General features: G+C 39.8%; 2 protein-coding genes across 2 annotated transcripts in view; one reads left to right on the top strand and one right to left on the bottom strand.

Annotated features, from left to right (window-relative positions):
• Positions 1 to 13,596, bottom strand: part of ZW10 (zw10 kinetochore protein) — a 33,019-nt gene extending 19,423 nt beyond the window's left edge. The window contains exons 1-7 of the mRNA XM_079928447.1: positions 13,313 to 13,596; positions 10,532 to 10,666; positions 5,830 to 5,931; positions 5,562 to 5,639; positions 4,931 to 5,090; positions 3,266 to 3,418; positions 2,658 to 2,849 (exon numbers count right to left, since the gene is read on the bottom strand). Coding sequence (XP_079784573.1) covers positions 2,658 to 2,849; positions 3,266 to 3,418; positions 4,931 to 5,090; positions 5,562 to 5,639; positions 5,830 to 5,931; positions 10,532 to 10,666; positions 13,313 to 13,417 — 925 coding nt within the window. The 5' untranslated portion in view covers positions 13,418 to 13,596. The remainder of the gene's footprint in view (positions 1 to 2,657; positions 2,850 to 3,265; positions 3,419 to 4,930; positions 5,091 to 5,561; positions 5,640 to 5,829; positions 5,932 to 10,531; positions 10,667 to 13,312) is intronic.
• Positions 13,597 to 20,433: 6,837 nt separating this feature from the next.
• CLDN25 (claudin 25) lies at positions 20,434 to 21,125 on the top strand (the record flags this gene model as incomplete). The annotated part of the gene is given in 3 exon segments (XM_079930447.1): positions 20,434 to 20,758; positions 20,761 to 20,930; positions 20,934 to 21,125. Coding segments are annotated over 3 exon segments (687 nt in total).
• Positions 21,126 to 21,419: the final 294 nt, after the last annotated feature.

Below are 21,419 nucleotides of genomic sequence, written 5' to 3' on the forward strand. Positions count from 1 at the left end.
GCAATTAGCTTCAAAATTAATTACTTTAAAAAAAATCAATAAAGTATAACATAATTACGCAAAGTGGTCTATTATACAGCTGTATACTTTACTTCATCATTTCCCTATTCTTCAAGATTTCATGACTTTCCAGTATTTCAATATTATAAGTAACATTATGATGAACATCCTTATACATAAATGGTTTTATATATTTAAGATTATTTCTTCAGGGAAGACTCCTAGAAGTTGAAACCTTGGTTTAAAGGATATAAACATTTTAAGGCTTTTTATATATTTTGCCAAAGTATTTCCAAAAGAATTTTTTTTCTCCTCTTTTAAAAGCCCCTTTGCTGTTGGTACAATGATGCTTAGTAATACAGAAAACTTGGGAGAAAAAAATACATATTTAAAAGATGAAAAGAGCATAAAACCAAAGACAAACATAAGACGAAAGACATAAGACAAACATAAGACATAAAAATCTTTATGAAGTTTCAGAATAACTAAAATCCAAAGAAAGTAGAGGATTCCAAAAAGAACTAAGGCCACAAAATATGATCCTCAGGTTTTATTTAGGGCAAGAAGATGAAGGAAGGGAATACCGACTGAAAGATAGTAAAGAGATTAGAAGAGCACCTAGCAACAGTGAGTTGTCCTCTGCTCTGAATATCCTAGGTACTAAGAAAACTTACAAATAAAACACTAGGTTGAATACTTAAATGGACCAACGTCAAACTGGAAAGAGGTTTCTACAGCAATTCCCCAGAGCACCCTCTGATCTAGCCCTATCCTAGGTAATAGTACCATCACTGACTCAGATTAAACTGTAAGAAAACATGATTATCAATTATGCATTCGATATGAAGTAGAAAGGATATTGTAAAATTTTATCAAGTAAAATTTAACAAAGATTAATGTTAATGCCAAAAAATCAAGTACAAGATGGGAAAGCAGCAGTTTGCACTGAGTATGACATAGGATTTTCACTGACATCAAGCTCAATAAGTTAACTGTGTAATAATAGCTATACTATATAGCTATACTAACAGAAGCATGAAACTGAGAATGAGGGTGTGAACAATCCCATACTATTCTGAATTGGTTCGGACTATACTTAGAATACTTTGTTCTGTCTTGAACACCCTACTTTAATAAAAGGACTATGGAAGAAATGGAATATATTCACAGAAGATCAGCGAAGATAAGAGGAACTTAAAAAACTATTTCATTAAAAAAATAAAACTAAAGATGTTTTATATTGGTGATAAGATGTAGGCAACATAATAACAGCTACTATAAAGAATCTGAAAGTCCATCATGCGTAATAAGAATTAGACTTCTATATAGCTCCACATACTAGAAACAGCATCAGTAAAGCAGATATTACAGGGCATATATTTTGAACATAGTTTTTAAACAACTACCCTAAAGATTTAAGTTCCAAAATGGTCATTTGGGCAATAGCATTTAAGAAAGAAGATACAATTTTTTTTAAAAACCAACAAACAAAAACTTCATAGTACTCAGAGTTGTCCAGAGGTAGGATGGAATGCCTCAAGGGGAAGTGAGTTCCCTCTCACTAAAGGTGCTCAAGTTTGTTATATGACTAATTGATGGGAGTGTTACAGAGGAGAGTTGAGCATCAGAGATATCTGTATTGCGTCACCTTTCTAGTTCCTTCCAATCCTTGCATACTTTGCTTACAACTCTTTTTTTATATCTAATAAAAATAAGGGTGTATTATCTCCCTAAGTAAAGGAATAAGAAGAAAACTACCTTGGATTTTTGTAATTTATGCAAGTCTTAGAATTTTTTATTCTCTGCTGTCAAAACTAGAAAGAATTCCTTGCTCTACATATAAATTATTTAGATATAAATAAAGAATGCCTGTATGTGTATAACTGAGTCACTTTGCTGTACAGCAGAGATTGGCAAAACATCGTAAATCAACTGTACTTCGATTTAAAAAAAAATAAATTTATATATAAATAAATTATGTTGACTGCCAGGAAGGCATACAAACAATAGCAGCATCTCTTTTTCATTTTCTCCACAGCAAGAATGCTTAATTTGACTATTCAATAAGACAACTGAGAAAAGCAAAAAGAAGGTAAGTCAAATAGACTAAAACCAACAGTATTATAACAAAACACCAGAAGAAATTTTACTTTTAGTAGTGTGACAGCCAAAAAATGATTCAAGCAACATAGAAACTATTTCAAGGGTGAATATATAAAGATCTAACCAGTAGGCTGAGATGGAATGAAATTCATTGCCTATGTTAAACCTATTTTGTTTATATCAACTAGGTTGACGGGGATTTTCCCATCAAAAGATATAAAACAGCACTTAGTTCATTTCTGCTTCTCCTATAACTAAAGCAAGAGTCCCAAAATGTGATGTTCCTAGAAGTCCCATGAGGGAATTGCATCCCAAAATTCAACTAAATATTACAAACACAGACTCTAGGGCACCACTAAAGACCCTATTTGTCAACACAGGGCAGAGAAGGAATGCAAAATAGAGCAAGAAATAAAAAGGTAACTACTTTGTTCCCATGACATAATTTACTCACGTCTGATCCGCCATTCACTCAGATTGCTGACATTTTTATCCACGTTAAAATAAATATCAACTTCTCTAAAATATAAAAGTGCTGCCTTGGGGATACATACCTAGAAGTTGTTTCTGGACCACTTCCAGTACCAGTCTGATCTTGGCAAAAACTTCAGATGGTGATGGATGTTCCAAGTCAGTCATCACAGATTCAAAACGAATGATAATGATGTTAGGTTGGCTTTCTATCACAGCAAAAAGGGATGGGCAAGATGCCAGAGGCCTAAGGATATACTTCAGCAGCATCTGACCTGAAAGTTTTATGAACACTCATAAAAAATAAATCACGTCAAAAAAAAAAGATCTTCGAGCCTGACAACAAAAATACATATACCATGACATTACACAACACCCATTACGCACTGCAGGTTTTCCCACTGAAGTTTCCCAGATTGTCTACAGATTTTTATTTAAATTATTCAAAAAATCAAATAAAATAAATACCAGCAGCTACTTTAAAAAAAAGAAAAAGAAAAGAAAAAAGGAAAGGATCTAAGCCCTTAATGAAAAGTGTAATATTTATACAATTCCACTTGATAAATCATGAGGCCAAACCCTATGATCCATCATCAATATTATTCAGAGAATACTGATCATTTTTCTGTCATTCCTTTAACAATGGACCTTCTGAAATTTCATGTAAATGAAACAAAGTATTATGCCTTACCAAATGACTTAAGCTTGGTATGTAGCTCCCCAAGAAGAGAAAATGCCAAGAGGACACAACTGATGGGTGGCACGGGGGTCTTCTCTTCTTTCTGAGATGGTTCAGTGCATAAATGAAGTTCTGTTTGTAGGCAAGATTCCAAGTTGCTGGTATCTAAGAAAAAGGGAAAAAATATCAGCTGTCTCAGCAATACAAGATGTTCCCATTTCTATCCCTGAGAGCCCACCGTCTACTAAGAGTCCTAAATATGTGGTTTTACTACAATACACTTCTAATGCAATCAAATGTGAATTACTACATACATGTCCTTGGCATCACTCTAAAACAGGAAATTACTTCCTTTGGTATGTTCAAAGAATCAAACTGAGTGCCAAAGTAAGATGATGTGCATACAATAACTGCTTACTAAATATGTGTTGAGAATGGATAAACCACAAGGTCCTACTGTATAGCACAGGGAACTATATTCAATATCCTGTGATAAACCATATGGAACAGAATATAAAAACGTACGTATTTATATTTATAACTGAATCACTTTGCTGTACAGCAGAAATTAACACAACATTGTAAATCAACCATACTTCAATTTAAAAAAAGAATGTGCTGAATGACAGAATGAAGGCAAAGAATAAAAAGTGAGATCCTAGTTTCAATTAAGGCCTCCTATTCTATGTTCCCTCTTATGAAGTAAAGAGAACAGCCTGCCAAACAAGTTTAACAGGGTGTGTTACAACAAAGAATTAACACACCTGCCACCTCCTCTTAATTTTACAGTCTGCTTGGAAATAGAATCTAAAATTTTCTAGATGACTTCCTTGAAAATACCTAATACATACAGGGTGGGGTATGTGTGTGTGAGTGTGTGTATGTGTGTGTGCGCACGCATGCGTGTGTGTACACACATACATATACAATGTATTTGAAGGCCATAGTGGATATGGGAAAGGGAGCAAGGGGAGACTGTGAGGTTTCCCCTGAAACAGACTAAATTTCAAGATTAAATGCTGGAAAATATACCAGGTTTAATGGCATGTCCTTCCCATATACCCTCAGAGGTTTTACTTTGTGTAAACAAGATATCAAAGAGGGCTCACACCCAGAGGTGGGCAGAGGGGCTGAGAGCCAAGTAGTATAAATAAAAGCCAGGGCCAGAGTTATCCTATTTCTTCATCTTGCAAAGCATCCCCCATCTCATGATTTTGTCACCATTTTTCTCCAACGACTGAAAAAAACTGGGCCAAACTCCTATCCCTTTCCTTAGCAAGAGAGAAAGAATGGTTGAACAGCTTCTTTAAGCTTTCTAGAAAAGATAAACTGTTGGGATTAGAGCTTTGGGAACGGGCACATCTTACGATGCAGTGGAAACTGTGTGGTCTTAATGTGCTACCACCTCCTCTACCACAGCCGCGCCACCTGGACCCCTCCCAATCATCTCTCTTCTCTGCTCCTTCCCAGTGAAAGGGACAGAAAGAGAAATGCACGGGAAGTAACAAGCATTTTGGTCCTAACAAGCATTCTGCTTAGCATGAGAACTCAATATAGAATTGGGAGATTAATAAATGAAACCTTCCTCTCTCCCAACATAAAATATTTGGAATATATTCAGAGGCCAAACTGGTTCAGGCAGATTAAGCAAAGCAGTCCACCTGAGGTCAGCAGCACCTTTTGATGGTGGGAACTTCCATACAATCAGCTTCTGCCACTCTTCTCCAAGGTGATAAAGTATGTTCTGTTTCTGTATTGTAAGCTCCATGCTGAGAGATTTCAGTATTTTTAAATCAAAGCATTTTCTGGATTTTAATAACTTCAAGCATATCTGTGCCTGGTAGTGAAATGGAATCATTGTTAACATTTCATCTGGACTCTAGGCAATTAGAATATATTTGTATAATGATAAGGAATACATGCAACACAAAATTTACTTAAAACAAGAATAGTACTGGACTTCTCTGGTGGTACAGTGGTTAAGAATCCGCCTGCCAATGCAGGGTACATGGGTTCGAGCCCTGGTCCGGGAAGATGCCACATGCAGTGGAGCAACTAAGCCCGTGCGCTACAACTACTGAGCCTGTGCTCTAGAGCCCACGTGCCACAACTACTGAAACCCGCGCACCTAGAGCCCGTGCTCCACAGCGAGGGAAGCCACTGCAATGAAAAGTAGGCCCCGCGCGCCACAACTAGAGAAAGCCCGCGCGCAGCAACAAAGACCCAATACAGCCAATAAATAAATTAATTAATTTTTTAAAAAAAGAATAGTACTAATTGCTCATGCTTTAGAGAAAGTGTTTAATACCTCTTCTAGACGCTGAGCAGCAGTAACATACTTCTTCTCTGCCAATGCACAATTATATTCCTCAATAGCAGTAGAAAACTGAAAAGATAAGTATAGTTATCAGGTATTTTATTTTATACATCCTACTATTTCAAGTCTGTCTGCTTGTTTATTTTTAAACTATGAAAAAATACCACATAGGGGATACCCATTGAATGATAAGACAATTGGAAAAAAAAAGTAACTTTCTCACCACCAAAACACTAAAGTTTAATTTGAGTATACTGACCTCGTGTAGCTGTCTAAGTAAACTTAGGACTACCGAGTCTCTTTCCAACTGTTGCTTCAAGTCTGTAAATTCAGCAGTTGATACGTGAAGATCCCGGCGGACCTAAGTCACACACCAAAGACAAGTACTTTTAAGCTATACTATACTTGAGAAATGAAACTTTTACTGTAATCAATAAGCTTTATTAGGTGAATATAATTCATGATGAAATTTAAATGCTGGTTAAGACTGGAATAAAAATCACAGAATGTAGTAGGAAGAGACTTTAAGTGATCCACTTAGCCCAAACCCTTATCCTATGCAGGAATACCCGTTCCCATCAACATAATATCCTCGTGTCACCATGTATTCTTAGTTTAAGCAGTTATCTTTCATCAAAGAACTCATCCACCTGGATTACTGGTATCCCCACTGCCAAGTGATAATTCATTCTTCAGCTGAATAGTTCTAACTAATAGAAAGATTTCTCTACATTGAGTGAGAATCCGCCTCCCATTCTGTCCCACCTTTTCAGGGACTTTGCACTATCAATTATTTCCTCTCTTCTCTATCTTTTACTTCTCCCTAAGTCATGCTCCATTCCAATTATGTGAATACCTATTAGAGCGTGGCTCCTCCCATCAGATTTAAGTATGATTTAAAATCTCCCCCAACTCTATGAAAAAGTATCCTCCACCTTAGCAACCACCCTATTTCTCGGTAGCTACTTGATTTCTCTCCTCCCTCTCACAAACAAGCTTCTTGCAAGAGTGATCCATACTCGCTGTCTTTACTTTCTCACCTCTCATTCACTCTATAACTCACGTGATCTGGCTTCTACCCCCGCCATTCCACCAAAGCTGTTCCAAAGCAGTTGGTGCCAAAATACCAAGCAAATCCTTGCTGTTAAATCCAAAGCCTATGTCACCAGTATTACCTTGCATCAGTACACTGCTACTCACCTTCCCTTAGTTCTATGACACCCATATCTACTCATTTTCCTCCTGCTTCTTTGGCCATTCCTTTTCATCTTCTTTTGGGAGAGAAATTTCCCCTCTGATCACTTCACACACGCTGATATTCCTTTCTCCCTGGCCCTCTCATTACTCTGAACCAACAGTTCTCAAAAAATAAACGTTTTTTTTACCCCACCCTGATCCAGGGTCGTTTGGCAATGTCTAGAGACATCTGGCGTGCCACGATCGAGGGCGCTCTACTAGCACCTAGTGAGTAGAGGCCAGGGTTAGTACTGAACACCTTCCAGGGTACCGGATAGGCCCCCACACCAAAGAACATCCGGCCCCAAATACCAGCTGTGCCTGTACTGAAAAGCCCTCCTCTCCACGCTCTCTCTGGGCAATCTCATTCATTCCCATAGCTTCAACTTCTAAGTGCAGCTACCTCATGACCACACCATTTTCCTAACATCCAAATATGTATATGGATGGCGTGACATGCAAACTATCCTCTAAAATCCATTCTCCCACTCTCCCACAGTAACAGCGCAAGGCTATGCAGCTAGACTATAGGTACTAGTGCCCTGCACAGTCAGGTGTGACCACATGTCTAAGATCCCACCAATGCAATATAAGCAGAAGTGATGTGTACCATTTCCAAGTCTTAAGAAAACAGATGTGTCTCCTCTATTCCCTCTATTTGACCTTAACCTGCAGCTATAACTGGACGTGGGGAGAGACCAACATCAACCATGCAAACAACAAAATCCTAGAGCAGTGTTTCTCAAACTATAACATACATACATACATATTGCTTGGTGAATCTTATTAAAGTGCAGATTCTGATTCAGTAGGTCTGGGATGGGGCCTGAGATCCTCCACGTCTAACAAGCCACCAGGTGTTGCCAATTCCGCTGCCTACAGACTGTTGGAAGACAATTCTTTAGGAGTCTCTCACATTTCTGCACTATCTTGCAAGTGAAGCAATTGACTGTCTTTTGTTCTGGACTATCTTTTCAAAAATGTTTGTGTAGTAAACAGCTTGAAAAATAGAGATGGCGTTTTCCTCCGTAGCAAAAAGCCAGCATGCTCACTACCCGTTAGAAAAGGTTCAGGTTCCCTAAGCACAGAAATTCTCTTCCATCCATACAGTCCACTGCACACCGCCCTGTAGAAACTGGGGCTTGCAGCACTGTGCAAAAACGTTCATCCTCTGGCTACCGCTGTGAGTAATAAACTGTCCTTCACAGTTCTTGACACAGACTACACTACAGTAGCCAGGCCCTGGGTTGTAGAATCAGCCTGCTAGCCTAGACACTACGATTGAAAAATATGTATCTTGTTTAAGCCACTGCATTTCAAGTTCCCGCCCGGCCCCCATCTTTCTTTACAACAGTCTAGCCTCCATCTTCATACAATCCAACTGTGCAGCTCCATTTGTATACCCCACAGGCACCCCATATTTAAACTGAACAAAAACCTACTCCTCCTCTAGATTGTTTCAGTGAATGACACATCAATGACCTAGTTCCCCAGTTATCTTTGACTCCGTAGTCTTTCACCCCCCATATCAACAACTCCCAGAGATCCTATAGCTTTTCAAAGTCCCTAGGATTCGTCCACTTTTCTCCACCCCCACTGCCATTGACGATGGAGCACGTTGCATCCTGTCTTCCCCGATTACTTTTACTGCCTCCTAATGCTTTAAGTGCCTTCTCATTTCCCAGTCTCTTTTCCCTCAAGTCCTTTCTTCAGACTGCAAGCAGAATGGAATTCCTAAAACTCAAATCTGACATCACTCTCCTGCTTAAACTCTTCCATGGCTTCCACAGGGCAATCAAGATAACGTCCTTACTACTTAAACTGATACACACAGTCCTTGCTTACCTTTTTAATCTCATCTCATGTCTCCTCCCGCCATACTCTCTAAATATCTGTCATATGGAATACTTGCAGCTCTCCAAAAGTGACACCTCTCCACTACCTCCATGCCTCTACCATGCTGTCCCCTATGCCTGCCTAAACATTCCTCCTTCATCTTTTGCTTAATTACCTGCCACTTCAGATTCTGGTTTGGACACTACTTCCTACAGAAAGCCATCCTTAGCTATATCTGCTCTCTTTAACTGGATTATTCCAATTTTAGTGTATATCACACTATTTTATTCATCTATAACAGGCATAAGATTCACATTTTGAAATAAAACACTGTCTAGTTCACCAACTACCACAGTATCTGGCACCTTGCAGATGCTCAATAAATATATCAAATATATATATAAACTCAATAAACACCTTTATAATGTCCACCTATTGAATCTAATTCCCCTTCTCTAGCCATAAATTTGAATCTTTCTCCCATATGAAAATACTGGGCTGCAAATATTGGAAGTGTTTTTCATTGAAGCTAAACACCCTGAGTTTCGTCATTGTTCTTCAGATGGTACAGTGTTCAGGCCTGGACCCTCTCATCGAGACCAGTCACTTTCAAAACGTAACAACCAGAACTGAATAAATTTCACCAGCCATAATCTGGCCAGCAAAACGTACAAAGAGCCCATTACTCTCTGGTTCCAGACACTTCATTTCTAACAGCACAGTCTAAGATTGCACTGTTGACTCATTTGTCTGACAATACACTTCGAAACTACTATTTGAACTGCGCCAGAGTTGTAGAGTAATGGAATTATTTTTATTCAAACCTCTAACCAGAATGACTGGTAAACTCACTGTTAAATAGATTTTCTAGGTAGCTAGTGGTTTCCCCACTTGTGATAAGTTTTTATAGAGAATTTTTAAAAATACATCTGTTCTCTTTCCTTCTTTGGTAACTATCACATAGAGAAGAGACTTGGTGTCTTTCCTTTAGGACCTTGAGAATACCTCAACATCCTGATTTTGGATATCAATGCACCCTGACTGATAATTTAGAAATTGAAGTACAAGACACCTACTTTATTTAAATCTCTAATATCAGCTTGATTTTTTTCAACTGCTTTTTTTTTCCTAAAAGGAAACAGCAAGGGAAAAATCCTGGTGAGATAATATATGTGAAAAATACTTTTTAAATTATAAAATGGATATTCCTGTTTCCAGACAGGCTTACTTCTTTGCGATGACAGCGCTCTGGCAAACGTGATGAACATTCTTAAAACCTGCCAGACTTTCCATAAGAAGTATAGCAAGCACTAGCCCCACAAAGTGACACAGTACAAGACGGGCAGGGATTTTCTGCATGTCCAGGGAAAGTGGCTTTTTGACAGGAAGTAGAGTGGTTTTGATTGGCGATCTGAGCCAATTTTCCAGAAGAAGGCCGGAAGAAAAGATTGTGCTGAAGCTTTAATATGCTGAGGCCAGCTGCAGATATAAGAGAATGCTGGCCATTAAGAGAGATAAGCATTTTAAAGTAGGAGATAAGGGAAAAGGCCAAATTATACACTTCTATGCTTCATCTGTTTTTGTTTTATTATGAAGACAATAAAATCCTGAGATTATTTTTTAATTTATAAAGTGCTATTAAAATGCAAGACATTATTATTATAGCTTAAAATGTTTTTTTACCATAAAAAAGAAATTGTTTAAAGTATAGTTTTGGAAAATATTTGTATTTTAAAACCGGACGTTACCCTAAAATCATCTAATTCAACTTCCATTTACCAATAAGGAAAGCGAGGTCTTTAAAAGTTGTATAAAACTGAATTGTCTTAGAAATCAGGAAGTTGAACTGCCTCCCTACAAACCTACCCTATATAACAAACTATTCTTACCTCACTCTCTATCCTGGATTTCAGCAGGTCAATGTCATCAGATAGCTTATCCACTTGGGTAACCAGGTCCTGTGCACTTTGCATGCTAGGCAGGAATTCACTGTACTTCTTGCTGATCATACTGCATACCTCGCCCTATTATATAGGATGGAAAAATTACAATGAGATGAGTAGGGAACTCTGTTAAAATACATAGCTCATCTTCTATTAGGTATCTTCCAAGTTAGGGCCTTCTTGCCAGTTACCCACACCCATTCACTTTCCCTCCAAGCCAACGGGTTTCCTCAAAAAACACATTTCTCCCACCATTAAGAGTCCCATAACACGACTAGGGTGCAAGAAGGCAATGATCACCAAATGCCAACAGTGCCCAAGAGTTGTACAAACACTGAAAAAGAGAAACGAAGAGACAAAAATTCTCATTTTGAACTATTATCAGCTCAGACTATAGCCACTAATTTTAATCACACCTAATAGAAAAAAAAGTAAATGGATAAATTAAACCCATAATCTGTATACCTCAAGGGATTTATGAATTTCTATTCTCTTGCTTATAAAATTGTAAGGCCTAATCTTAAAACCCTAAATTTTCTTTTAAGATTTTTTTTTGATATGGACCATTTTAAAGTCTTTATTGAATTTGTTACAATACTCCTTCTGTTTTATATTTTGGTTTTTTGGCTGCGAGGCATGTGGGATCTTGGCTCCCCAACCAGGGATTGAACCTGCACCCTCTGCATTGGAAGGCGAAGTCTCAACCACTGGACCGCCAGGGAAGTCCCTTAAAACCCTAAACTGATTTGAGTTCCATTATCTCCTTTAATGCAAACAAATTATTGAATACTTTGCACTGAATTAGTCAATGCTTTGAAAGACACAGGAATAAATTATGCTTGCACACAAATAAATTCCTTTCAGGTAGGAAAGACAGTATGCACTTAAGTATTCAGAATACAGAATAGAGAAATGTAATATAGCAACAGAGTTAATGTCCTCCAGGAGCACAACTGGGAAACAGAGCACCTCTGCCTGAGGGAAAATGGGGATATTTTTCATGCAGAGAACTATATTTGAGATGGAACTTGAAAAATGAGTAGAAATACTAATAGGTTAAAGATGGAGAAACGGCAACATAAGTAAAATCTGGGAACTAGGAAAAAAGTGGGCCTGTTTGGAGTATAAAAAGTAATTCTCAACTGTCTGAAGATTCAAGTCAGGGAAAATAAACTAGTGAAAGGAAAGTTAGGTCCAGAACAGGGAGGAGCCTTGAGTGCCATGTTAAAGTAGCTTAATAGCCTGCCCTCTTTCCATCATATAAAAAGTGATGGGGCTTCCCTGGTGGCGCAGTGGTTGAGAGTCCGCCTGCCGATGCAGGGGACACGGGTTCGTGTCCCGGTCCGGGAAGATCCCACATGCCGCGGAGTGGCTGGGCCCGTGAGCCATGGCCGCTGGGCCTGCGCGTTCCGAGCCTGTGCTCCGCAACGGGAGAGGCCACAACAGTGAGAGGCCCGCGTATCGAAAAAATAAAAATAAAAAAGTGATGAAAAATTCTGAAGCCATATTACAGAAGAGATGCCAGTGACATGAATACTTAACATTTAGTAAATCATTTTGGTAAAATGAAAATATTTTTGTGCCTGTATGGTACAGTGCCAAAATGGCTTCCTTAAATCCAGACCTACACGGTACATATCTTTTTATTTTTATTTTATTTTTTTAACATCTTTATTGTAGTATAATTGCTTTACAATAACAAAGTGACTCAGTTATATATATACATATGTCCCCATATCTCTTCCCTCTTGCATCTCCCTCCCTCCCACCCTCCCTATCCCACCCCTCTAGGTGGTCACAAAGCACTGAGCTGATCTCCCTGTGCTATTCGGCTGCTTCCCACTAGCTATCGATTTTACGTTTGGTAGTGTATATATGTCCATGCCACTCTCACTTTGTCCCAGCTAACCCTTCCCCCTCCCCGCGTCCTCAAGTCCATTCTCTACATCTGTGTCTATTCCTGTCCTGCCCCTAAGTTTGTGAGACCCATTTTTTTTTTTAGACTCCATATATATGTGCACATCTTTTTAAATGAAAGTAACAAAGATGTGGGCAAATACAAATGTAGGGTAAAGATAGCAGTACAAAGTGGAACTGCGTGTGGTTTGTGCCTTTTGTTTTTGTATCAATCTCAAGACAGCAGGGTCCAAAGAAGTGCTATTCACGTGTTTTATAACATCGTAGTCTCAAGGGCCTGGAGGTGGAGAAGAGAGTTTAATAAAATATCGATAGGTTTTAATAACAAAAATTTCAGGGATGGAGGAGAACGGCACAATCCTCCCAAAGCCATTATACTCATCCACAAATCGGACAGAGGAGGAAATCACACACCGATGAGGGGTGGGCGGGACTGCCCTCATTTTTATCCCGCTCCTATTCTCCCTCCCTAGAAACCTCGTGCTTCCAGTCCCACTTCCCCTGCTCTGCTTGTCTCCTCGGCCTTCGCCCTCGACCCCCCAATCCCTCCCCAGCCTAACCCCACTCCCAACGCTGCCCCAGTCACCGCCTCTTCCTCTCCACTGTCCCGCCTCCTTTCCTCCGCAGTCCCCAACCCCGGTCTGGGCTTCCCTCTAAGCCCCCTCCTCGGCCCACACACCTCCCAGCCCTCCCACTCCTCATTCCTCCCACTCGGCTTCCACGCCTGACCACTGGCATCCACTCTGGCTGCCATGGCTCTACTCCTCCCTCCGTCCCTTTATAGCCAGCCGCCAGCTGCCCCGGCTTCACCTTAATCTCCTCCACCCGCTGGGTCAGGCGGCTGATCCGAGTGCACAGATCCTCCTTTTCCAGCCTCCCCGAGTGTGCCAGGACTTCCGTCACGAACGAGGCCATCGCTACCACAAGAAGCAACCCGGGCAGAGTCACTCTCTTGTAGCCAGCGCGGCAGCTCCAGTCCCGCCGGAGGCCTTGGCGCGCGGCCTGCCGGGAAACGGAGTCTCGCGGGGCCCAGACCTCCGCACGAAAAGCGAGGCCCGTACTACAACTCCCAGTAGGCACCGCGGCTATCCTAGCGTGGACTTTTCACGGTGTCCCGTAGTTGGCAAACTGTGCGGAGACGCGTTTTCTCCTTGCTCATTTTCAAATAGCTTGCCTTTCCCCGCCGGGTTTTCACTAGAAGAAAAATGTTTTTATTTAATAACCAGTCACAACTGAATTTTTCTCAGCTTCAAAACGTTTACCTGTGAAATTTATCTACCCTGAAGACCTAACGAGCCCATCTTGATCTTTTTTCGTTAAATATTCATTCTCATGGGCCTCAGTGGCCGTCAGAGTTTATGTGAATGGTGCCCTCTGCAGTTGTGCAAGGAAGTGGAATCACCTCATTATAAACAAAAGTATGCTCATAATTGCACTCCTTTTATATATAGTATATATATATACATATATAACATCTATTAAATATATTATAAGTTTATATTATTTATATTACCTAGGTATAAATAACATTAGTACTGTATGGACTGGAACATGATACTTAGCACTTTCTATCAGCGATTACAAATCAATTTTATCAAAACTTTAAAAAAATTGTTTCATTATTTAAATGTGTTACATACATACTATAAGATATATGTATGTATGTATACATATATGCATATAAATGCGTTACATACTAAAAGATTTTCACAATATACTATGTACAGTATTAAAAAATAGATAGATATAGATACATATATAGAGGTAAAGGTAAAGGAAGTACACCAATTTAACTCTCTTAGTGGTGAATTTATGGTATTTATTCTCTTCTTTTCCCTGTTTTTTTCTATTTTTCTACAATAAACATGTACTGCCTTGATTAAAATGCTTTTTAAAATTTTTTTAAAGGTACCTTGTGACGGTGGACCCCCAAGTAGATGCTGACACTAAGGTTCCTGTCAATTTTAAGTGCCTGTGGAACAATCTGCTTATCCTAGTGACGCAGGGGCAGCTTCCTGTGACATGAGCAAAGGGGGTTGAGACGGGAAGCCATAACATCTTGGGAATCGCCTCTCCCTAGAAAACCAACCAAACTTCTGTTTGGTAGACCTGTCAGCCTCTCTTTGAATTCTAAATGCTACTAATAATAAATGCCCAGTGAGAAAGAAGGACATGCAAATGAAATTCCTGAAAATTTGTATCACATATTTATTGAGCAACTATTATATGATGGACACTGTGCTAGGCTGGGAATCCAAAATATGTGAATAAATAATCTCAGGAAAATATGATCATTACTATCTTTGAGGTAGATGAGGGATTGATCCAGATGTGGTAGGGCCTAAATTTTATACACTTGCCAGGAGGCGGAGGACTCTTTAAGGAAAAGAATATAAAATAACAAATACAAAATTAAGTGCAGGCCTTGGAAGGAGTCTGTGCAAGTAACAGGCCTGGAAGCTTAATCCACCTCTAAGGAGGTACAAAGGGCAGAGGAAATATTGGGGGAGGAGCACCCAGTCACTGATTGAATCAGGGAGGTTCCACAGTAATAAGTAATCTGAACTAAGAATGGAAGGAGGTGTCAGGTTGAGGTTCTGGAATCTTCCTCCAGGAAATTAAGCCATGAATACCCACAAACACAACTGCAGAAGCTCCACCTCTCCCTGAGCACTGGATAAGCTAAGGACTATCCCTCAAGTTTCCAGGAAGAGACAGGGGAGAGCCAGACTTAGGAAGGAGAAAAAAGAGCATAGGGAATGGAGTAGGATTGCTACACACAGACAGACAATGCATGCAGGCATGAATGAACACTTGAGTAAATAAAAAGAAATTAAAAGCTCTTGGATTAGAAGAATTAATATTGTTAAAATGGCCATACTATCCAAAGCAATCTACAGATTTAATGAGATCACTATCCAATTACCCACAAAATTTTTCACAGAACTAGAACAAATAATGCTAAAGTTTATATGGAACCACAAAAGGCCCAGAATTGCCAAAGCAATCCTGAGGAAAAAGAACAAAGCTGGAGGCCCAACCCTCCCAGACTTCAGACAATACTACAAAGCTACAGTAATCAAAACAGCATGGTACTGGCACAGAAAGAGACATATGGATCAATGGAACAGAATAGAGAGCCTAGAAATAAACCCACTCACCTATACGGTCAACTAATCTTTTACAAAGAAGGCAGGAATATACAATGGAGAAAAAAAGTCTCTTCAGCAAGTGGTATTGGGAAAGCTGGACAGCCACATGTAAATCAATGCAGTGAGAACACTCCCTCATACCATACAAAAAATAAACTCAAAATGGCTTAAAGACTTAAATATGAGACATGATGCTATAAAACTCACAGAAGGGAACATAGGCGAAACATTCTCTGACATAAATCATAGCAATATTTTCTTAGGTCAGTCTCCCAAGGCAGCAGAAATAAAAGCAAAAAGAAACAAATGGGACCTAATCAAACTTACAAGTTTTTGCACAGCAAAGTAAACCGTAAACAAAATGAAAAGACAACCTACAGACTCAGAGAAAGTATTTGCAAACAATGCAACCAACAAGGGCTTAATTTCCAAAGTACACAAAGAGCTCATACAACTCAACAACAAAAACAAAAAAACCGAATCAAAAAATGGGCAGAAGACCTAAATAGACATTTCTCCAAAGAAGACATACAGATGGCCAAAAAGCACATCAAAAGATGTTCAGCAACGCTAATTATTAGAGAAATGCAAATCAAAACTACAATGAGGTGTCACCTCACACTGGTCAGAATGACCATCAACAAAAAGTCTACAAATAACAAATGTTGGAGAGGATGTGGAGAAAAGGGAACCCTCCTTTACATTGGTGGGAATGTAAATTGGTGCAGCCACTATGGAGAACAGTATGGAGGTTCCTTAAAAAACTAAAACTAGAGTTACCATATGATCCAGCAATCCCACTCCTAGGCATATATCTGGAGAAAACACTAATATACGAAAAGATATATGCACTCCAATGTTCGCAGCAGCACTATTTACAATAGTCAAGACATAGAAGCAACCTAAATGCCCACTGACAGATGAACGGATAAAGAAGATGTGAGAGAGATATATATATATATATATACACACACACACACACAGTGGGATAAAAAGCCATAAAAAGGAATGAAATAATGCCTTTTGCAGCAACATGGATGGACCTAGAGATTATCATACTGAGTGAAGTAAGTCAGACAAAGACAAATATCATATGATATCAATTATATGTGGAATCTAAAAAAATGTTACAAATGAACTTATTTACAAGAGAGAAACAAACTCACAGAGATAGAAAACAAACTTATGGTTACCAAAGGGGAAAGCTATGGAGGGAAAAATTAGGAGTTTGGGTTTAGCAGATACAAACTGTGTATAAAACAGATAAACAACAAGCACCTACTGTATAGCACAGGGAACTATATTCAATATCTTGTAATAAACTATAATGGAAAAGAATTTATATATATATATATTTATATATATATATATATAGGTAGATATAAACCTGAATCACTTTGCTGTACACCAGAAACTAACACAACATTGTAAATCAAGTATACTTCAATAAAAAATAAATTAAAATTTAAAAAAGAAATTAACAAATGAATGGGTTCTGTTTTCCCTCACTAATCTGACCTCCTTCATATTCCACGCTTATTGTGGTTTGTATCTCTCCTGACTCACAGATTTTCATAAATTACCAAGAAAGGGCTCTGAAGAAAAGCCGAAGAAATAAGGAACAATGTCTGAAAGGATTCCTCCTGACCAATCATGTCTCACACACATGTGGCATGCCTGGATTCAGGAAGCTAAGTAACAGACACAAATCTGGATGGATATAGTACAAGCAGACACTTTCCAGAGATGCATAATATTTTGCCATCGTTTTGATTAGAACATGCGCTTGTTATAAAAGCAGCAGAAGGAGCCTACAATTTAAAAGAGCATCCCATTTGCTTCAAGATAGGATTAAGGGAGGGAGGGGGAGTGGTGGATGCAGGTATGGGTGAAAACAGATTGGTATGAGTGGATAATTTCTGAAGCTGGGTGATAGTACATCAGATTTCTTTATACCATTTGCTCTCCTTTCGTATGTGTTTGAAATTTTCTATAATAAAACATGAAAGAAAAAAGGCATTCCAGAAGTTTCTGCTCACCTCCTTCCACCCCTACAAGACTGATAAGCTAATCAGGCCGCTTAGTTGTTGAGACGTCATTTGGGTAAAGTCAAGATACTGCTTTTTCAGACGCTTCCTCCTTGCTGACTATCCCATGTCCCTTTTTCACATCGTAGTGTACCACAGGGCAATCAGTAGGTTAAAATATGTACAGGAGAATACATCAGTCAACATCTATGTCTTCAATATAATAAATCCCAATTTTCTTCCATATTTTGCCATAAAGAGGAGCCCATGCCTGCATGCTATGTCACCAGTGGGCAGGCGCAGCGCAGGAGGCATCTCTGTTCTGGTGCTGGAGACAAGAATAGGAAACGTCACAGTCCGAGCCTCCTGGCTCAGGAGTTGGATCTGTTGCTTGCCAGCTGGTGCACCTTGGCAAGTTACCTGACATGTATCTCACAGCGGTGGTGTGAAAATTAAATAAGGATAAAGAATCTAGCCAATTTACATTCCCACCAACAGTGCAAGAGTGTTCCCTTTTCTCCACACCCTCTCCAGCATTTATTGTTTCTATATTTTTTGATGATGGCCATTCTGACCGGTGTGAGATGATATCTCATTGTAGTTTTGATTTGCATTTCTCTAATGATTAATGATGTTGAGCATTCTTTCATGTGTTTGTTGGAAGTCTGTATATCTTCTTTGGAGAAATGTCTGTTTAGGTCTTCTGCCCATTTTTGGATTGGGTTGTTTGTTTTTTTGCTATTGAGCTGCATGAGCTGCTTATAAATGGAGAACAGTATGGAGGTTCCTTAAAAAACTGAAAATAGAATTACCATACAACCCAGCAATCCCACTACTGGGCATATACCCTGAGAAAACCATAATTCAAAAAGAGTCATTACAACAATGTTCACTGCAGCTCTATTTACAATAGCCAGGACATGGAAGCAACCTAAGTGTCCATCAACAGGTGAATGGATAAAGAAGATGTGGCATGTATATACAATGGAATATTACTCAGCCATAAAAAGAAACGAAATTGAGATATTTGTAGTGAGGTGGACGGACCTAGAGTCTGTCATACAGAGTGAAGTAAGTCAGAAAGAGAAAAACAAATACAGTATGCTAACACATATATATGGAATCTAAGAAAAAAAAAAAGGTCATGAAGAACCTAGGGGTAAGATGGAAATAAAGACATAGACCTACTAGAGAATGGACTTGAGGATATGGGGAGGGGGAAGGATAAGCTGTGACAAAGTGAGAGAGTGGCATGGACATATGTACACTACCAAACGTAAAATAGATAGCTAGTGGGAAGCAGCCGCATAGCACAGGGAGATCAGCTCAGTGCTTTGTGACCACCTAGAGGGGTGGGATAGGGAGGGTGGGAGGGAGAGAGACGCAAGAGGGAAGAGATATGGGAACACATGTATATGTATAACTGATTCACTTTGTTATAAAGCAGAAACTAACACACCATTGTAAAGCAATTATACTCCAATAAAGATGTTAAAAAAAAAAAAAGAATCTGGCCAAAAGTCTGGTATTTAGCCTCACTCAGTAAATGCAAATTATTGCCTTTCCTGTCGGAACCTGCCTCTTGGCAGCAGCAACAAATAGGAATGGAAGCTGGTGTGACTACCATCTATTTATAGCTGTTGTCCCAGCAGCAGCAGGGGACTGGGGAGGAAGGGCTTTTCCTCCTGGTATATTCTGGGTCTGGATAGGTTCCTTGGATTTGGGAATTTTTTTCTTCTGTTTACAAAAATACTAAATGATAAATTTGTAAAAATGTATAAAATACATAGACAAGCACAAGACAAAAACAAAAGAAAATAAGAACTATCCATAATCCTTCCAGTAAAATAACCATGGTTAACATGTTGTGGTAGATACACACACATAGATACAGATATATGCGCTTTTTTGTGAAAGTGAAACTGCATTCTATATACTCTATATACTGTTTGGTCACTGCTTTTCTCACTTAACAACGTATCAAAAGCATTTTTTTTTTTTTTTTTTTTCTGCCATACGTGGGCCTCTCACTGCCGTGGCCTCTCCCGTTGCAGAGCACAGGCTCTGGACGCGCAGGCTCAGCGGCCATGGCTCACGGGCCCAGCCGCTCCGCGGCATGTGGGATCTTCCCGGACCGGGGCACGAACCCGTGTCCCCTGCATCGGCAGGCGGACTCTCAACCACTGCGCCACCAGGGAAGCCTCAAAAGCATTTTTCATGTCATTAAAATTTCTTCTACATCAATTTAAAACAGCTGCCTATATTGTACATAATAATATATAATTATTAACACTAGTTCAGTGGATATTTTCATAAATATTGGTATATATTCACAGTAAATTAAGGTAAGTTCTTGGACGTAGGGTGCTGGGTCAAAGTATGCAGATATTTAAAAGTGTAAAACATGAAGCCATGTTACCCTCCAGAAAGATTACATCAATGTATATTCCCAGAACATCATTCTTGTCTTCTCGGAACTGGGGAGTGATTTAAGCGTATGAATTCACTCATCAAATATGTATTGATGGCTTACTGTCTGGCTTTTTTGCCTCTCATGGGACCCTCCCCCAGAATCCACACCCACATCCAATCTTGGGCACACCCTCTAAACCCAAAGTTTGCCAAGTTCCTGGCACCTGCCTCAGTTGCTGAGTGGACTCCACTCAGCTCCCCAGAAGTCCTGCCTGCTGACCAGTCACCAAGCCGCCTGTCCTCCTTTCCTTTCTGCCTTTCCTTTGTGGTGGGAGCAACCATGGCCTGGAGTTTCCGTGGGAAAGCCCAGCTTGGGGGACTGCTCCTCTCTCTGCTTGGCTGGGTCTGTTCATGTGTCACCACCGTCCTGCCCCAATGGAAAACTCTCAGTCTGGAGCTGAACGAAATGGAGACCTGGATCATAGGACTTTGGGAGGTCTGCGTAGATCAAGAGGAAGTTACCACTGTGTGTAAGGCCTTTGAGTCCTTCTCGTCTCTGCCCCTGGAGCTCCAGGCATCCCGCATCCTCATGGTAGCCTCCCATGGGCTGGGACTACTGGGGCTTCTGCTCTCTGGTTTTGGGGCCCAATGCTTCCGGTTTCAAGCATCAGATGGGTATTCCAGAGGTGGCTTTGCCTCCTGGGAGGGACTTTGGAGGCATCAGCTTTGGCCACTCCCCTCTTTCCAGTCTCCTGGGTGGCCTGCGCCACAATCCAAGACTTCTGGGATGACAGCGTCCCTGAGATTGTGCCTTGGTGGGAGTTTGGAGATGCCCTCTAGCTGGGCTGGGCTGCTGGTGTTTTCCTGGCCCTTGGTGGGTTACTCCTTATCTCCTCGGCCTGCCTGGGAAAAGAAGATGTGCCCTCTGTCCAGATGGCTGTCCCTACAGCAGCCCCACCATCCTGTGCTCCAGCGGAGAAGTTCGATCGCTCGTTCCACCTAATGCCAAGACCTAGGATCCTGTTCATCTAGGACAAGCTTTGCCAAGAAATCTATGGAACAGAGGAATGTCAGGAGAATCCTCTCTCTTCCTTATCCTCCATCACTCTATATTTGCTTGCCTCATTTTAGAGGTGGTAGTCACTGTCTCATTTGTTCAAGAATTTGACTGTCTTGGTGATACGGTGATCCTAATTTCAGAATGAAAAATCAAGGCACAGTTTCTAAAGACATGTTTATCTGATTTAGATTTTATTTACATAAAATACTTTTAAACTCATAACATTAATTATATACTTGATTCTTTTATTACTAGGGAAAACATAT

This window comes from Stenella coeruleoalba (assembly GCF_951394435.1).
Source record: "Stenella coeruleoalba genome assembly, chromosome: 8".
Taxonomy (NCBI): domain Eukaryota; kingdom Metazoa; phylum Chordata; class Mammalia; order Artiodactyla; family Delphinidae; genus Stenella; species Stenella coeruleoalba.